Source organism: Xenopus laevis, chromosome 2S (genome assembly GCF_017654675.1).
Source record: "Xenopus laevis strain J_2021 chromosome 2S, Xenopus_laevis_v10.1, whole genome shotgun sequence".
NCBI lineage: Eukaryota > Metazoa > Chordata > Amphibia > Anura > Pipidae > Xenopus > Xenopus laevis.
The window spans coordinates 47,954,554-47,968,479 of record NC_054374.1 but is presented as its reverse complement, the minus strand read 5'-3'; the positions used below and the strand labels follow the sequence as shown (position 1 = coordinate 47,968,479).

General features: G+C 40.1%; 1 protein-coding gene across 1 annotated transcript in view; it reads right to left on the bottom strand.

Moving 5' to 3' along the window:
• Positions 1-10,233, bottom strand: part of efhc2.S (EF-hand domain containing 2 S homeolog) — a 52,658-nt gene extending 42,425 nt beyond the window's left edge. Inside the window, exons 1-3 of the mRNA XM_018249214.2 lie at positions 10,076-10,233; positions 6,220-6,408; positions 4,034-4,184 (exon numbers count right to left, since the gene is read on the bottom strand). Of these exons, the coding sequence (XP_018104703.1) occupies positions 4,034-4,184; positions 6,220-6,408; positions 10,076-10,117 (382 nt within the window). The 5' untranslated portion in view covers positions 10,118-10,233. The remainder of the gene's footprint in view (positions 1-4,033; positions 4,185-6,219; positions 6,409-10,075) is intronic.
• Positions 10,234-13,926: the final 3,693 nt, after the last annotated feature.

Genomic DNA, 13,926 nt, shown 5'->3' with positions numbered 1-13,926 from the left:
TAAGTATTTGAAAGAGTTGACAATTTGCAGTTCACAGTGAGGGTCTAACATATCTGGGGTTAGATCGTCCAAAGGAAAAATCACGGACTTATCCCAATTTATTTGGAGGCCTGAAAAGTTCCCAAATCGCTTGACAATACCCAATGAGGACTGCAAAGAGGTGCGGTGGTCAGCGAGATAGAGTAGTGTATCGTCTGCATACATTGAAATTTTTTCCTCAACTGTTTTATAGAGAAGTCCTCTCACTAGGGGAGAATGTCGAATCTCAATGGCCATAGGCTCAATGGCCAGAGAAAAAAGGAGCGGGGAAAGCGGACAGCCCTGCCGGGTGCCCTGTGATAGGTGAAAAGCGGGAGAAAGAATCCCATTAACTCTAATGGCTGCTTGGGGTTCACTGTATAGTAATTGGACCCATTTAATAAAAGTAGGACCAAATCCCATTCTAATCAAAACTTCCCAGAGATAGGGCCACTCAATAGAATCAAAGGCTTTGGCCGTATCAAGTGAAACCACCAATCTGGATCCTACATTCTCATGAGACAATTGTAAATTGAGGAATAGCCTTCTAAGGTTAAATGAGGTAGATTTGGCAGGCATGAATCCAGATTGGTCAGGTTCCACCAAAGTCGAGACTACCCTGTACAGCCGGTTAGCTAATACTTTGGCTAGGATTTTAACCTCCATATTCAGTAATGAGATTGGGCGATAGGAGGAGCATAGCAGTTCATCTTTCCCTGGTTTTGGAATAAGCACAATGGTTGCTTCTGCAAATGATTTAGGAAGGGAGAAGTCTCGAAAGGCATAAGACAGTGTTTCATGTAGAATGGTGACAAGTTCTTTGACATGAATCTTGTACCAGTCTATAGGAAAACCGTCCGTCCAGGGGCCTTTCCCGAGGGGAAAGATAAAATGGCTTCAGCCAATTCTAGTTGGGAGATGGGAGAATCTACGAATTTAGCTTGGGTCTGAGAAAGTTTTGGTATGCGTATGGTTTTAAGATAGTCATGCAGTTCCGCATTGGAATACTGGGCGGTAGAAGCATACAAAGCCTTGTAGAACTCGCTAAACGAGAAGGAAATATCCTTAGGAGAGGTAAGGATGTCACCAGAGCACGTTTTAATTTTGGGAATGGCTGTAGAGTTTTCCTGGGATTTGGCTAAAAATGCCAAGGGTTTCCCATTTTTATCTCCGAAAGCAAACATTGTGCTCGTAGCATGGAGCATCTTTTTTTTAGTTAGTTCTATCCTGTACAGATTAAGGCGTCTAAGAGCCGCTGCAAATTCGGTATGGTTGTCCGAGGATGGGTCAAGTATGTAAGCAGATTCAGTGTCTCTCACAGCCATTTCCAAAGACCTTAAATTATCTTTACCATGTGCTCTCACCGTAGCTATAGACGCTATTAAGTTACCTCTCATAACAGCCTTGAAGGCATCCCATGTTATTTGGGGGGAAGCAGATTGTCGGTTTTCCTGCCAATAATGTTTAATGGCATTTGCGGAATTGGCTACAACTGTCTCATTCTTTAACCAGAAGGGACCAAGTCTCCATTATCTAGAAGCGGGATCTGGGAGTAATTCCAGGGAGAGTAATAAGGGAGCATGGTCAGAGATTGCTCTGGGTAAATATTTGACCTCACGCACTCTAGGCAAAAGGTCGGAGGAGAGTAGTGCTAGGTCTATTCTGGACAAAGAGCGGTGAGTGGCAGAATAGCAGGAGAATTCCTGCCTCTCGGGAAACTTCCACCTCCAGACATCAGTCAAGCTATAAGCCATCGCCCACTCGGCAAGTTTCGAAGCGGTTGGTGCCGCTGCAGATAGTCTATCTATAGCAGGATTAAAGCAGGCGTTAAAGTCTCCCATAATGCATATGGGGGCAGGGGGTAATTGCACTATGCCCTGATATATTTCCTGAAGCACCACATCAGTGAAAGGGGGAGGAATATATACATTTACCAACAAAAGAGGGTTTCCAGCTATGGTACACGCCAATATCTGGTAACGACCCAGCCTGTGAGAGCGAATATCAAGGAAGTCTAAAGGTAAGCCCTTACGGACAATAAGAGATGTGCCTCTAGCATAGGAAGAGAATGTTGAGTGGTATGTATGGGAAGCCCAGGGTCTGCGTAAAGCAAGAACCTTATTCCCGGTCAAATGCGTTTCCTGAAGCAGGAGAATGTGAGGGTTGTACGATTTGAGATAATTAAAAACCAATGCACGTTTAACCTTATTGTTCAAACCCCTCACATTCCAAGATACCATAGTCACTATAGACATTTTACAGCATAGAGACAATATATACTCACAATCCCCAATACGACTCCATGGTACCCAGGTGACACCCAGATCTTCAGGTTAAAGTGAGAGCAGTTCTTCCAGCCAAAAAAAAAGAAAAAAGATAGAAGGACAGAAAGAAAAGAAGAGGAAAAAACATAACATACACCCATACATCCCCCAAAATCACCCCACCCTGCCCAGTCCTGAAAGTCTGGCGGGCTTAATAACCCAAACATCATTGGAACCGGAGAAAGTGGTTGCCCATAGCTCAGTCGCAACCAGCTGAGAGATCTGTGAAATTGTGCCGTGGGCTGTAAACTAGCAGGACCAAAACGCAGCTACTTAACAAAATATTGTAGGACATCCAGACAAGTAAGGTAGGTATCCACGCTGAAGACAGGTAACGTAAGGAGTCCCAAACTGAAGAGCAATCATGGATGGAGAGTGAACAGTGCTCGTGAGGAGGAGACAGCATCATGGCATTTAGTAAAAGGCTTGCTCCAGTGTTGGCCTTAGTGTAGGTGGCCATGAAGGACAGGAACGAGACAACAATCGATCGTGCAGACCGTGTGTCGAGGTAGGGTAATCCATAGGCAAGACTGCAGCGGCAACCATGCAAAATATCCAGACTCCGTCACAATGCGGGGTATAGAACCACGCTCATCAGCACAAAGTGGGGAGAACCCAGCATAGATTGAAGCGACCAAGGTACAGAAGCGTAGTTCAGGCATAGTCACTTATAAACAAGGAACAACAACGCAGAACTGAGGACGGCCAACAATCATACAGACTGTGAATCTGCATAGCGTCTGTGTGAGAGGTAAGAGAAAAAACCAACGGCGTAATAGCCAGTAAATGACACAACAAATAAGTACCTTTAGGCCAACAGTAGCCATGCCAATCTTGGGCGGCAGCTCCTTATCAGTGGAGTAAGGCTGCCGTGAAACAGGAGGAGCCCAGTACGGATCCAAGTTAGGAAGGGACCATGAAGCAGCAATGCGGGTCACGGTCTGGGGCTTCTTCTGGGCCTTGCTTCTAGCCATTCCAGGTCGTCTTCCGGAACGGTAAAGAAATGAGCCTTGTTGCCCTCTACGACTTTGAGCCGCGCGGGATACAACATGGAATAGATGAGATTCCGGTCACGCAGTCTTTTCTTGACTTCAGTGAAAGTGCTGCGTAGTTTCTGCAAGTGCGTCGAATAATCAGGGTACAAGGAGATCGTAGCGCCATTAAACTCGAGTTTCCCCATCGACCGAGCTGCAGTCAGTGCAGTGTCCCTGTCCCGAAAATGTAGTAGTCGGATAAGGAACGGGCGTGGTGGGGCTCCTGGTGGTCTAGGCCTCCCCGGAACACGGTGGAAAAACAATAATTTTTAAAGGTTTTCGAGCTTTCCTATTATTTAACGCATCACTCAGAGCTTTTTTTTTTAGTTTGCACTTTTTATAATCGGATCTTTTAAAAATTTTGTGACAATCGTGGTTTTAGAGTTTGTGAGTTGTGGTTTTAGTTGTGGTTTCCAAAACCTCAAAAACAACTAAAATTCGGCCTATAATAAATAAGCCTTCACACATGCTCTCTTGTGAATCTTCTGGAAACTATCAGTATGTTGGGCAAAGAAGTCATGCACCCAGAGTAGGGCATGTGACCGTTTTTTGCCTCCTCCCAGTTGGAACACAGACTTACCATACTGCAAGCCATCAAACAGCAGCAGAGTTAATATTTCCATAGCCATGTAGAATAATAAAATATAAGGAACAAACCTTGTGGAATGCCACTGTTTTTTACTTCGGGTTCAACAACTTGAATTGTGTCATCTTCTAGATAGAAATATATCTTGCAATGCCTTATTCGATAGGTTTCTTCTCTTCTTTGGTGAACTTCCTCCTCAAAATATGCATCAAATGAAAGAACCTAACAAAGTTTTGGGTATGATTATGCAATGCACTTTTAATTTTTAACTTTGAATTTCATTTTCTAAATGTTGATTCCGTATTAAATTCAAATGTTATGCATTTGAAAGAGGAAAGGACAGAAGGAAAGCAAGCTTTTATATCAGTCATTTAGGTTAATAACCGAGCTGGCATTAAACTTCGTCACTGCATCACAGGAAAAGTTGCAAAAAGATGCAACTCCAAAACGCTTTTGGACACGTATTCTTGCAGTTAAAACAAGAAAACAGGGGGCAGATACAGCATATTTGATACCTGCCAATGGGTACGTAATAAGAAACTTGGAGAGTTCAAGAAGCGGGTCAAGCCCTAGATGATATCTAGGCATAAATGGAGAATGCTTTTTTTATTATTTATCTTGGTGACCCTCATTACTGTGTTGACCCATGGCACAAAATACTTCCTTCAATATATTTATAAAAATAACAGAAATTATAAATTGCTCCGAACATTGAGGTTAACCTCCATTATAAACAATTATAATCAAAGTACAGGTATAAACTGGAATACCTAATGTTTCCAGATAGATCTTTCCGTAATTTGGATCACCATAACTTAAAGCTTCTAAAAACTATTTAAACATTATATAAACCCAACAGGATTCTTTTGCCAGCAATATGGATTTATGTAGCTTGGCTACCATGAAGTACAAGGTACTGTTTTATCATTACAGAGAAAAATTAAATAGTTTTTTAAAAAGTTATTAGTTTAAAATGGAATCTGTGGGAGATGGTCCTTGAACTTTCTGGACAATAGGTTTCCAAATAAAGGATGCCATACCTGTACCAGAAAAGTTTTACAACAAATCTTAAAGGGGTGGTTCACCTTTGCATTTACTTTTAGTATGATGTAGAGAGTGATATTCTGAGACAATTTGCAATTTTTTATTATTTGTGATTTTGAGTTATTTTGATTATTATTCAGCAGCTTTCCAGTTTGCAATTTCAACAATCTAGTTACTAGGGTCCAAAATACCCTAGCAACCATGCACTGATTTGAATAGGAGACTGTAATATAAATAGGAGAGGGCCTGAATACAAAGATAAGTAATAAAAAGTAGCAATAACATTACATTTGTAGCCTTACAGAGCATTTGATTTTAAAATTGGGTCGGTAACCCCCATTTGAAAGCTGGAAAGAAGAAAAAGATGAATAATTAAAAAACTATAAAAGATAAATAATGAAGGCCAATTAAAAAGTTGCTTATATTTGGCTACTCTATAAGATACTAAAAGTTAACTTAAAGGTGAACCACCCCTTTAATTGCACAGGTATAGAGTATATTATCTAGAATGCTCAGTACCTGGGATCCTTCTGTAATTTGCATTACCATACCTTACATAAACATTAGATAAATTCAATTGTTTTGCCATCAATATTGATTCATGCAGCTTTGTTATAAAAAGTACAGATTTATATATTGTTTTTAAAAAATTCCATTTTATCATGGGAGATGGCCTTCCCGTAATTCTGAACCTTCTGGATAAAAGGTTTCCAAATAAGGGATCCCTGTATTATACTGTATTACCTGTACTAATTATTTTATGGGCCTTTGTTGCCCTTCCAGCTACCTGGGCCAGCTTGTTACAAATATAGAATTAATCAAATGTTGGATCAACTATTCTGACAATTTTTGGTTGCCTCAATGAGGCATATAAATTACAATTTCAAATCCTATATCCAAGTACAACTTCAGGTAACCAAAAACAAGACAAAGCTAAGCTGCTAAGCAGGGGAGTATGAAACAGAAGAACAAGAACAACAACTGGAGATGAATGAAGCACTAAGGTAAAGGCTAAACTATGCTGATAAAAAACAGGACTGGGTGAATAGGGACCTTACACTGTAAACTCCACTGGGCCAGGGACTGAAGTGAATGATTTACAATCTTTGTAAAGTTATGTGGAAATGTGTTGGCATTATGTAAATACCAAGAAACAAATACATTTGCAAAATACAATAATAATAATAGTGATAAAAAAATAACCATAATGTACCTGTTTGTCAAATGCCACCCAGGATGGGGCATCACTGCCAACTCCTTTTGGGAATACACTAAATTTAGGTTTTAAATTCTGTCCTGGAAGAGGTTCTCCTCCAATTCCTGGCTTTTCTGCCCCAAGCAACATCGAAATGTCATTGCTGTAGCCAAAATGCTGGGATTTGTGAAATTTTTCTTTTCCTAACTAAGAAAAAAACAGATCTATTAAAAAAAACCCTGTTGCGTTTTAACTTGTATATTCCCTTGTAATCCCAAATTTTTTGAGCAAAAGATATAATGTGAGAAGATGTTATTCATTATGACAAGGGTCTGTATCCAGCCTATTTAATTATCTTAATTGCATTTGTCTTTCAAATACAGTGGTGCTTGAAAGTTTGTGAACAATTTAAAACCATTTCCAGCTTTATGGGCATCAACACCTCCTTTGTTCAAACCATAACACACAACTACAAATGTGACTATGAAGATTTTCATTCATCCAGGTCATGGTATATCTAGTATAGGTAAATCTAAAAACAACTGGACTTGCTGAGTAATCAATGAAGACATTTTACTACTCATCCGAGCAGTTTCTTCAGTTCAACTGACTGGTGTGGGAAATTCTCGGCATATAAACTTCCACTAATCCAATCACAATGGCCCATCATGTTTTATTTAAATAATGGGAATCCAGTAAAGCCTAATCACACATGCAACACATTTGTAGTTCTAGTATAGGTAAATCTAAAAACAACTGGACTTGCTGAGTCAATTCACAGTAACTACAGAATCTACACCTCTTTGAATTTCTTCAAATGTCACCTCTTTGAAGAGTTACAACTCTTCAAAGAGGTGACATTTGAAGAAATTCAAAGAGGTGTAGATTCTGTAGTTACTGTGAATTGACTCAGCAAGTCCAGTTGTTTTTAGATTTACCTATACTAGAACTACAAATGTGTTGCATGTGTGATTAGGCTTTACTGGATTCCCATTATTTAAATAAAACATGATCTCTTACTCACACCTGTCATCCCATTGACTGAAAACACCAGACTCTAAGGGGTAAATTTATCAAAGAGTGAAATTCCGCCACTAGAGTGAAATTCCGCCACTAGAGTGAAATTCCGCCACTAGAGTGAAATTCCGCAGATCTCAATTCATTTGTATGGGATTTTGAAAGGCATATTTATCAATGGGTGAAAGTGAAAGTTCACCCTTTGATAAATACGCCTATAAAAATCCCATAGAAATGAATGGAGAGTGGCGGAATTTCACTCTAGTGGCGGAACTTCACTATTAACTTCACTCTTTGATAAATATACCCCCAGAAGTGGCAATAGATCGCCCCAATCTGCCACTAACCTTCAGTTTAAATAAAGTAGTAAAAGAACAGATCAGACGATGTTCTGCCCTGACAGCAATCGTAAGATAGTTTATATCCGACAAAAGCTTGTGACAGTCTCCCACTGAAAATCGTCAGATCGCCAATACATGCAGAGATATTATCTGTAGCTGACAGAAATTTTCTAACCTGTCCGATCGACTGAACGACCGACCTGCACGTCTATGGCCATCTTAATTTCACATTCAAATTATATGATAACCCTAAGGATTCACTTACTTTTGTCACATGCAAATATGTTATTGTATCTTTTTAAATAAATACATGGCCAAATATAATGTTTGTTTCATTTGTTTAAAAAGGTTTTAAAGCATCTTAAATATATTCTCACATCATTTCCCCCAAAGATGTCCAAAGGAATAGAAACAAAAAAAAAAGCTTAGGGGCTTTAGGTTATCAGTATGAAGCTGACTTCCGGTTCAGCGCACAGAGGAATTCAAGCTGCCATCACCTTTTAGCCTTTGTCCTACCGGGCATTTTGCATGTCAAATTCTGCTTCTTCTAAAATGGAACCTGCTCAACCCAAACTGAAATCCCTAGTATGACTGCCTGTTGAGCAAAGGATAGGATATAAATCCCTTTTACTAACATGCAAAGCCCTTCACTACTCTGCTCCTCACTACATTTCTTCTCGTCTCACTGTATGTTCCTGGTCATCTTCTACACTTCTCTCAGAGCAAAGTTCTCTCCACAACATCCACTGCCACCTCTAGTCTCAAACCTTTCTATCTTGCTGCTCCTTACCTCTGGAATTCCAGCCCTGAATTCCTCTGTAAGGAATCCTCTCTCAATCTCTTTAAGAAAAAAATAAGTCTACTTTTGGAGCACTAGAACATTAGTCGATTATTTGTGGGTTTTGAGTTATTAAGCTTTATTCAGCAGCTCTCCATTTTGTAATTTCAGCAATCTGGATGCTATGGTCAAAACTACCCTAGCGACCATGCATTGATTTGAACAAGAGACTGGAGAGGGCCTGCATAGAAATATTAGTAATAAAAAGCAGCAATAACATTTTTAAATGGGGTCAGTGACCCATTTGAAAGCTGGAAAGAGTCAGAAGGCAGCAAATAATTAAAAAAAAACTATATAAAAAAAAATTATGAAAACCAATTGAAAAGATGCTTATCATTTACCATTCTATAACATACTAAAAGTTAACTTGAACCACCCTGTGGTAAACTGTATGTTTAATTAAAAGCAAGGAAAATATTAATTTTTATGCAGTAGAGTAAAAAGCCAAACTTAAAACAAAAAATCAGCTTTCACTATACTGCGCATGTATCTGTCCCAGACATTTAAGACAGGATAAAGTAAAGCAGAGGGTCACTCCACTGAGCTCTGTAAGAAGAACCCCAGGCAGGGAGCACCAGCAGGGGGTACCAGGTATGTGATTACAATCATTAAGAGGGTTTCTAACATTTGGCATCCCCTGGTGATTTACACTGTCCTTCAGGGTGTCAATGCAGGACATGTGGGACAAAATTTTAAAATGATAGGTAACACTTAAGTCCTAAATTATATTTTTCAAACCTTCTTGTGTGTGGAAGCTGCTAGCACTCATAACTAGAACATTTTATTAGGGATGCACCAAATCCACTATTTTGGATCGGCCGAACCCCTGAATCCTTCGCGAAAGATTCGGCCGAATACCGAACCGAATCCTAATCAGCATATGCAAATTAGGGGTGGGAAGGGGAAAACATTTTTTACTTCCTTGTTTTGTGACAAAAAGTCACACGATTTCCCTCCCCGCCCCTAATTTTCATATGCAAATTAGGATTCGGATTCAGTTCAGCTGGGCAGAAGGATTTGACCGAATCCTGCTGAAAAAGGCCAAATCCTGGCCGAATCCTGGCCGAATCTCGAACCGAATCCTGGATTCGGTGCATCCCTACATTTTATTTCCCTCAAGGGCATGTTCACCTTTATTTAAAATTTTAGAATATTATAAATTGTATTATATATATTCCAGGAAATTTATCAACTGGTATTTATTATTTTATTTACGTGTATTTTTTTTAAATGATTAGTCTTCACTTTCTTTTTCAGCCTGCAATTGGAAAAGCTTGCCCTGGCAACCAAAAATTGAAAAACAAAAACAAAAAACATCACCAATTTTTTATAATTATTCTGTTGATCTTCTATTTTTACTAAGGTAATTATATCCTAGAGCAACAAGAAAGCAATTAAAATACCAAGCCTGGGAAAATGTACAGTTGCATGATTAATTGCAATTTGTCATAGCTGTTATTAGTTTTTGAACTGGTGTCTTTATTAATTATGTTAGTAAATCAGCCACAAAAGTACAAATAAAAAGTGCTAATTATTTTTTATTGACACATGCAGACCTGGGATAGAACAGGCATTTGTGCCTAACAAACACCCTTCCTAGTTATTTATGGTTTTGTCTTTCTATGCTGTTTTCAAGCATCACAAATTCCATGCATTCCAACAATTTGGTTATACTTACATTACTATTAAAGGAATTCCCTGGTAGAAAAGGCAAAGCCATGATCTCAAAGATATTGTGGAGTGACTGCACTGGCCAACTGCAGAATCTTCACTGTGGATCTGGGATATACTGTAACACTTCTGTCCTGCTGCTATAGAGAAAGCATTGTTTTACATGTTGCCCAGTAACAGCAAACCAACAGTGCTTTTTTTTATTGGTGCAACTTTATTCACTTCAGTAGTTTAAAAGCAAACACAAACTTGAATACATACAAAGCAAAGTCTATTTATACAGAGACACTGAGCGCTGTAGGCTTGCATATGTAATCAGTAATTGTCAATATGCATACATAGTTAAACTTGATTTTTACCTATCATTTAAAACAATAGTGTGGAGCTTTTGACTGATTTCCCTCTTAATGGAAACTTATTTTAGCTCACTCTTAAATATCCCTTCTAAGAATTCAGTTGAATTTAAGTGAAATAGGAAAGAGAAGTTAAGGGGTGCCTATCTGATCTTATGTCTCATGTATGCTCATAATAAGGACCGCCCCCCCTTGCCAGTGATACGCCAACTGCAGTGGGATGGAGCTCCTGGTGCAGGCAGCTATATTGGCATGCAAATAATGGGAGCCTAGCTTACTTATTAAGCACATGTGAGACATAAGCTCAGTCAGCATGTCCCTCCAAACCAACTACAATATTGTTTAAGAAAATACCCCTAAACCTTGGAGAACTCTTTGCAAGGGGGTTTTTCACAAAATTCTATGGTTTCCCCCAAACAGAGAGTGGACTCTATTAACCCTAACTCACTGTTTGGAAAAACTATTTTTGCATGACGCCTTTTCATGTTTCCATTCTACTTGAAATAACAGCAATAAAATTCTCAAAAGGGACTTTTAGGAGTGCCACTGAAATAAGTTTCCATTTAGTGGGAACGGGTCAGAAGCCCCTCACTACTAAATAGGTTTAGGGCACATGGCAGACACCATACAGTACCCGTGATCCTGTGCAGAACATTTGGGTTGTGTTTGAGATTCAGATTTAAGCAGGTGTATACTGATGCCACGGCTGAAACTAGGCAGAAGAGGCACATGTTCTTGCATAGGTGGAGGTATAGATCGAGAGCCCTTTGCCTTTGTTGCATTTGTGACTTTACCCAGAACAGACTGACCTGTGATCAGACCGGCTCCGATTAATTTTATTAGTTTTATGCTCTGCTGCATGCTCAAAAAATGCATGTTGAACAAAGATTGCATGTGCATTAAAAAAAATAAATGTGTTTTGATGGAAAGAGCATGTATTTTAATAGGCACCCAAATAAATGCCACCTGTAAGGGTCCTTCATCTATACTTTACTATACACCCCAGCAATAGTGGGGATTAACAATCACTGATTCCTTTCTCAGCCTCAAAATTATAGGCCAGTTAGTCTGTCGTCAGTAGTAGGAAAGCTTTTTGAAGGGTTATTAAAGGATAAGATACTGGACTTTATAGCAAATGATAATACTATGAGTGTATGCCAGCATGGTTGTATGCGTAATAGATCTTGCCAGACTGACTTCATTTCTTTTTATGAGAAGGTAAGCAGGGACCTCGATTCTGGGATGGCAGTGGATGTGATTTACTTAGACTTTGCTAAAGCATTTGATACAGTGCCACACAAAAGGTTACTGGTTAAATTAAGGAATGTTGGCCTGGAACATAGTATTTGTACCTGGATAGAGAACTGGCTAAAAGATAGACTACAAAGAGTGGTGGTAAATGGAACATTTTCTAATTGGACCAGTGTTTTTAGTGGAGTACCACAGGTCCCATAGGTCCCTTGCTTTTCAACTTGTTTATTAATGACCTGGAGGTGGGCATTGAAAGTACTGTTTCTATTTTTGCAGATGATACTAAATTGTGCAGAACTATAGGATGTGGCCACTTTGCAGAGTGATTTGTGTTACAGCTTACCCTGGTGGTCTAGTGGGGGGACGCAGGGATGCCCGCCGTGCGTCCATCTTCATCCGGCGCCTGGTGATTAGACGCGTACAAGGCAAGGATGTATTTATTGTCTAGTCTTCACGCCAGCGCGGAAAGGCACGAAATTCAAATATTTAAAGGGGTATTGTATCGTTTTTCACTGCCCGTTATAGGTTTGTTCCTGGTACCTTTAGCTTTTGCTATTCTGATTCTGAACTTGATTCTGACTATCTGTTGTGACCCCTGCCTGTTCCCAACGATTCTGACCTCTGTATCCTGATCCATTGCCTGAACTTCGACAATCTCTTCTGCTACATCCTTCTGATTGATCTCCCGGTTTTGACCCTTGCCTGCCTGACCTCGGTTTGAACGCTGCCTGCCCAGACCCAGCCTGATTTGTTTACGCTCACTTTTTTCGGGTCTTTGCATTTACTGCAGGGAAAAGGGTCATTTTCTAAATCTATGTCCTAAGAGGCCGGGAAACTTCCAAGCCTAAATGGAGAAGGGGAGCTCCATTTGGGTGCAGAAGTTTCGTCTCCCCATTCTTCCTCTAGGATTATGATACTGGTTAAATTAACATGGCCTACGGGCTCTGTCAAGGTCTCCGATTTTGTGGATTCTGGGGCGGAGGGGAATTTTCTGGATGCTGCCTTCGCAGTAAGGTTTAATGTTCATTTAACCTCTCTTAGCCCTCCTATGAGAATTTTAGCGGTGGACAAAAAGCCTTTAGGTTCGGGCCTGGTAACCGAGAAAAATATAGTTCTATCCATGTGTTCCAACAACTCACACTTTGAGGAACTAGCCTTTTTCATTATTGAGGGTGCTTCTTCCCCTCTAATTTTAGGGTTACATTGGCTTTAGGCACATAACCCACATGTAGATTGGGTAACAGGGGAGATTCTCCAATGGGGTTCTAAATGTAAGGTTTCTTGCCTTCCTCCGGTGGTGGCAGTCTCGTCCCTTGAGGGGTTACCTGCATCTTATGCAAGCTTTTCTGATGTGTTCTCTAAGAAGGCCGCAGAGATCTTACCCCACATAAGCAGTATGACTGTCCAATCAATCTTATTCCCGGGTCTATTCCCCCTCATGGTCGAACTTACCCTCTCTCCTTGCCTGAAGCCCAGGCAATGAAAGAATATATCCAGGAAAACCTAGAAAGAGGTTTTATCAGACCTTCTAGTTCCCCTGCTGGGGAAGGTTTCTTTTTTGTTGGGAAAAAAGATGGTGGTCTTTGTCCCTGTATAGACTACAGAGGTCTAAACAAGATCACCATAAAAAAAACGTTACCTCCTTCCTCTGATTTCTGAACTCTTTGATCAGGTTAAAAATGCCAAAATGTATTCCAAGCTTGATCTTAGAGGTGCTTATAACCTCATCCTTATCAGGGAAGGGGATGAGTGGAAAACGGCTTTTAACACCAGGGACGGCCACTACAAATACCTGGTAATGCCATTTGGGCTTTGTAACACCCCCGCAGTGTTCCAAGAGTTTGTCAATGACATCTTCCGTGACCTGCTGGGGTTATTCGTAGTGGTCTATCTAGATGATATTCTGATCTTTTCTTCTAATCTGTGTGATCACCGTAGACATGTTCAGGAAGTGTTGCTAAGGAAAAACAACCTTTATGCTAAACTTGAAAAATGCATTTTTGAGGTTTCGTCTGTCCAATTTTTGCGGTTTAATATTTCTGGTAAAGGACTGGAAATGGATCCTGGGAAGGTTAAATCAGTACTAGACTGGGCCCAGCCTCTTTCTTTACAAGCGACCCAAAGGTTCTTAGGGTTCGCTAACTACTACCGCCAATTTATTAAAAACTTCTCTCTTATTGTAGCCCCTATCACAGATTTAACAAAGAAGGGTGCAGATCCGAGTATGTGGCCTCCCGATGCAAACCAAGCCTTT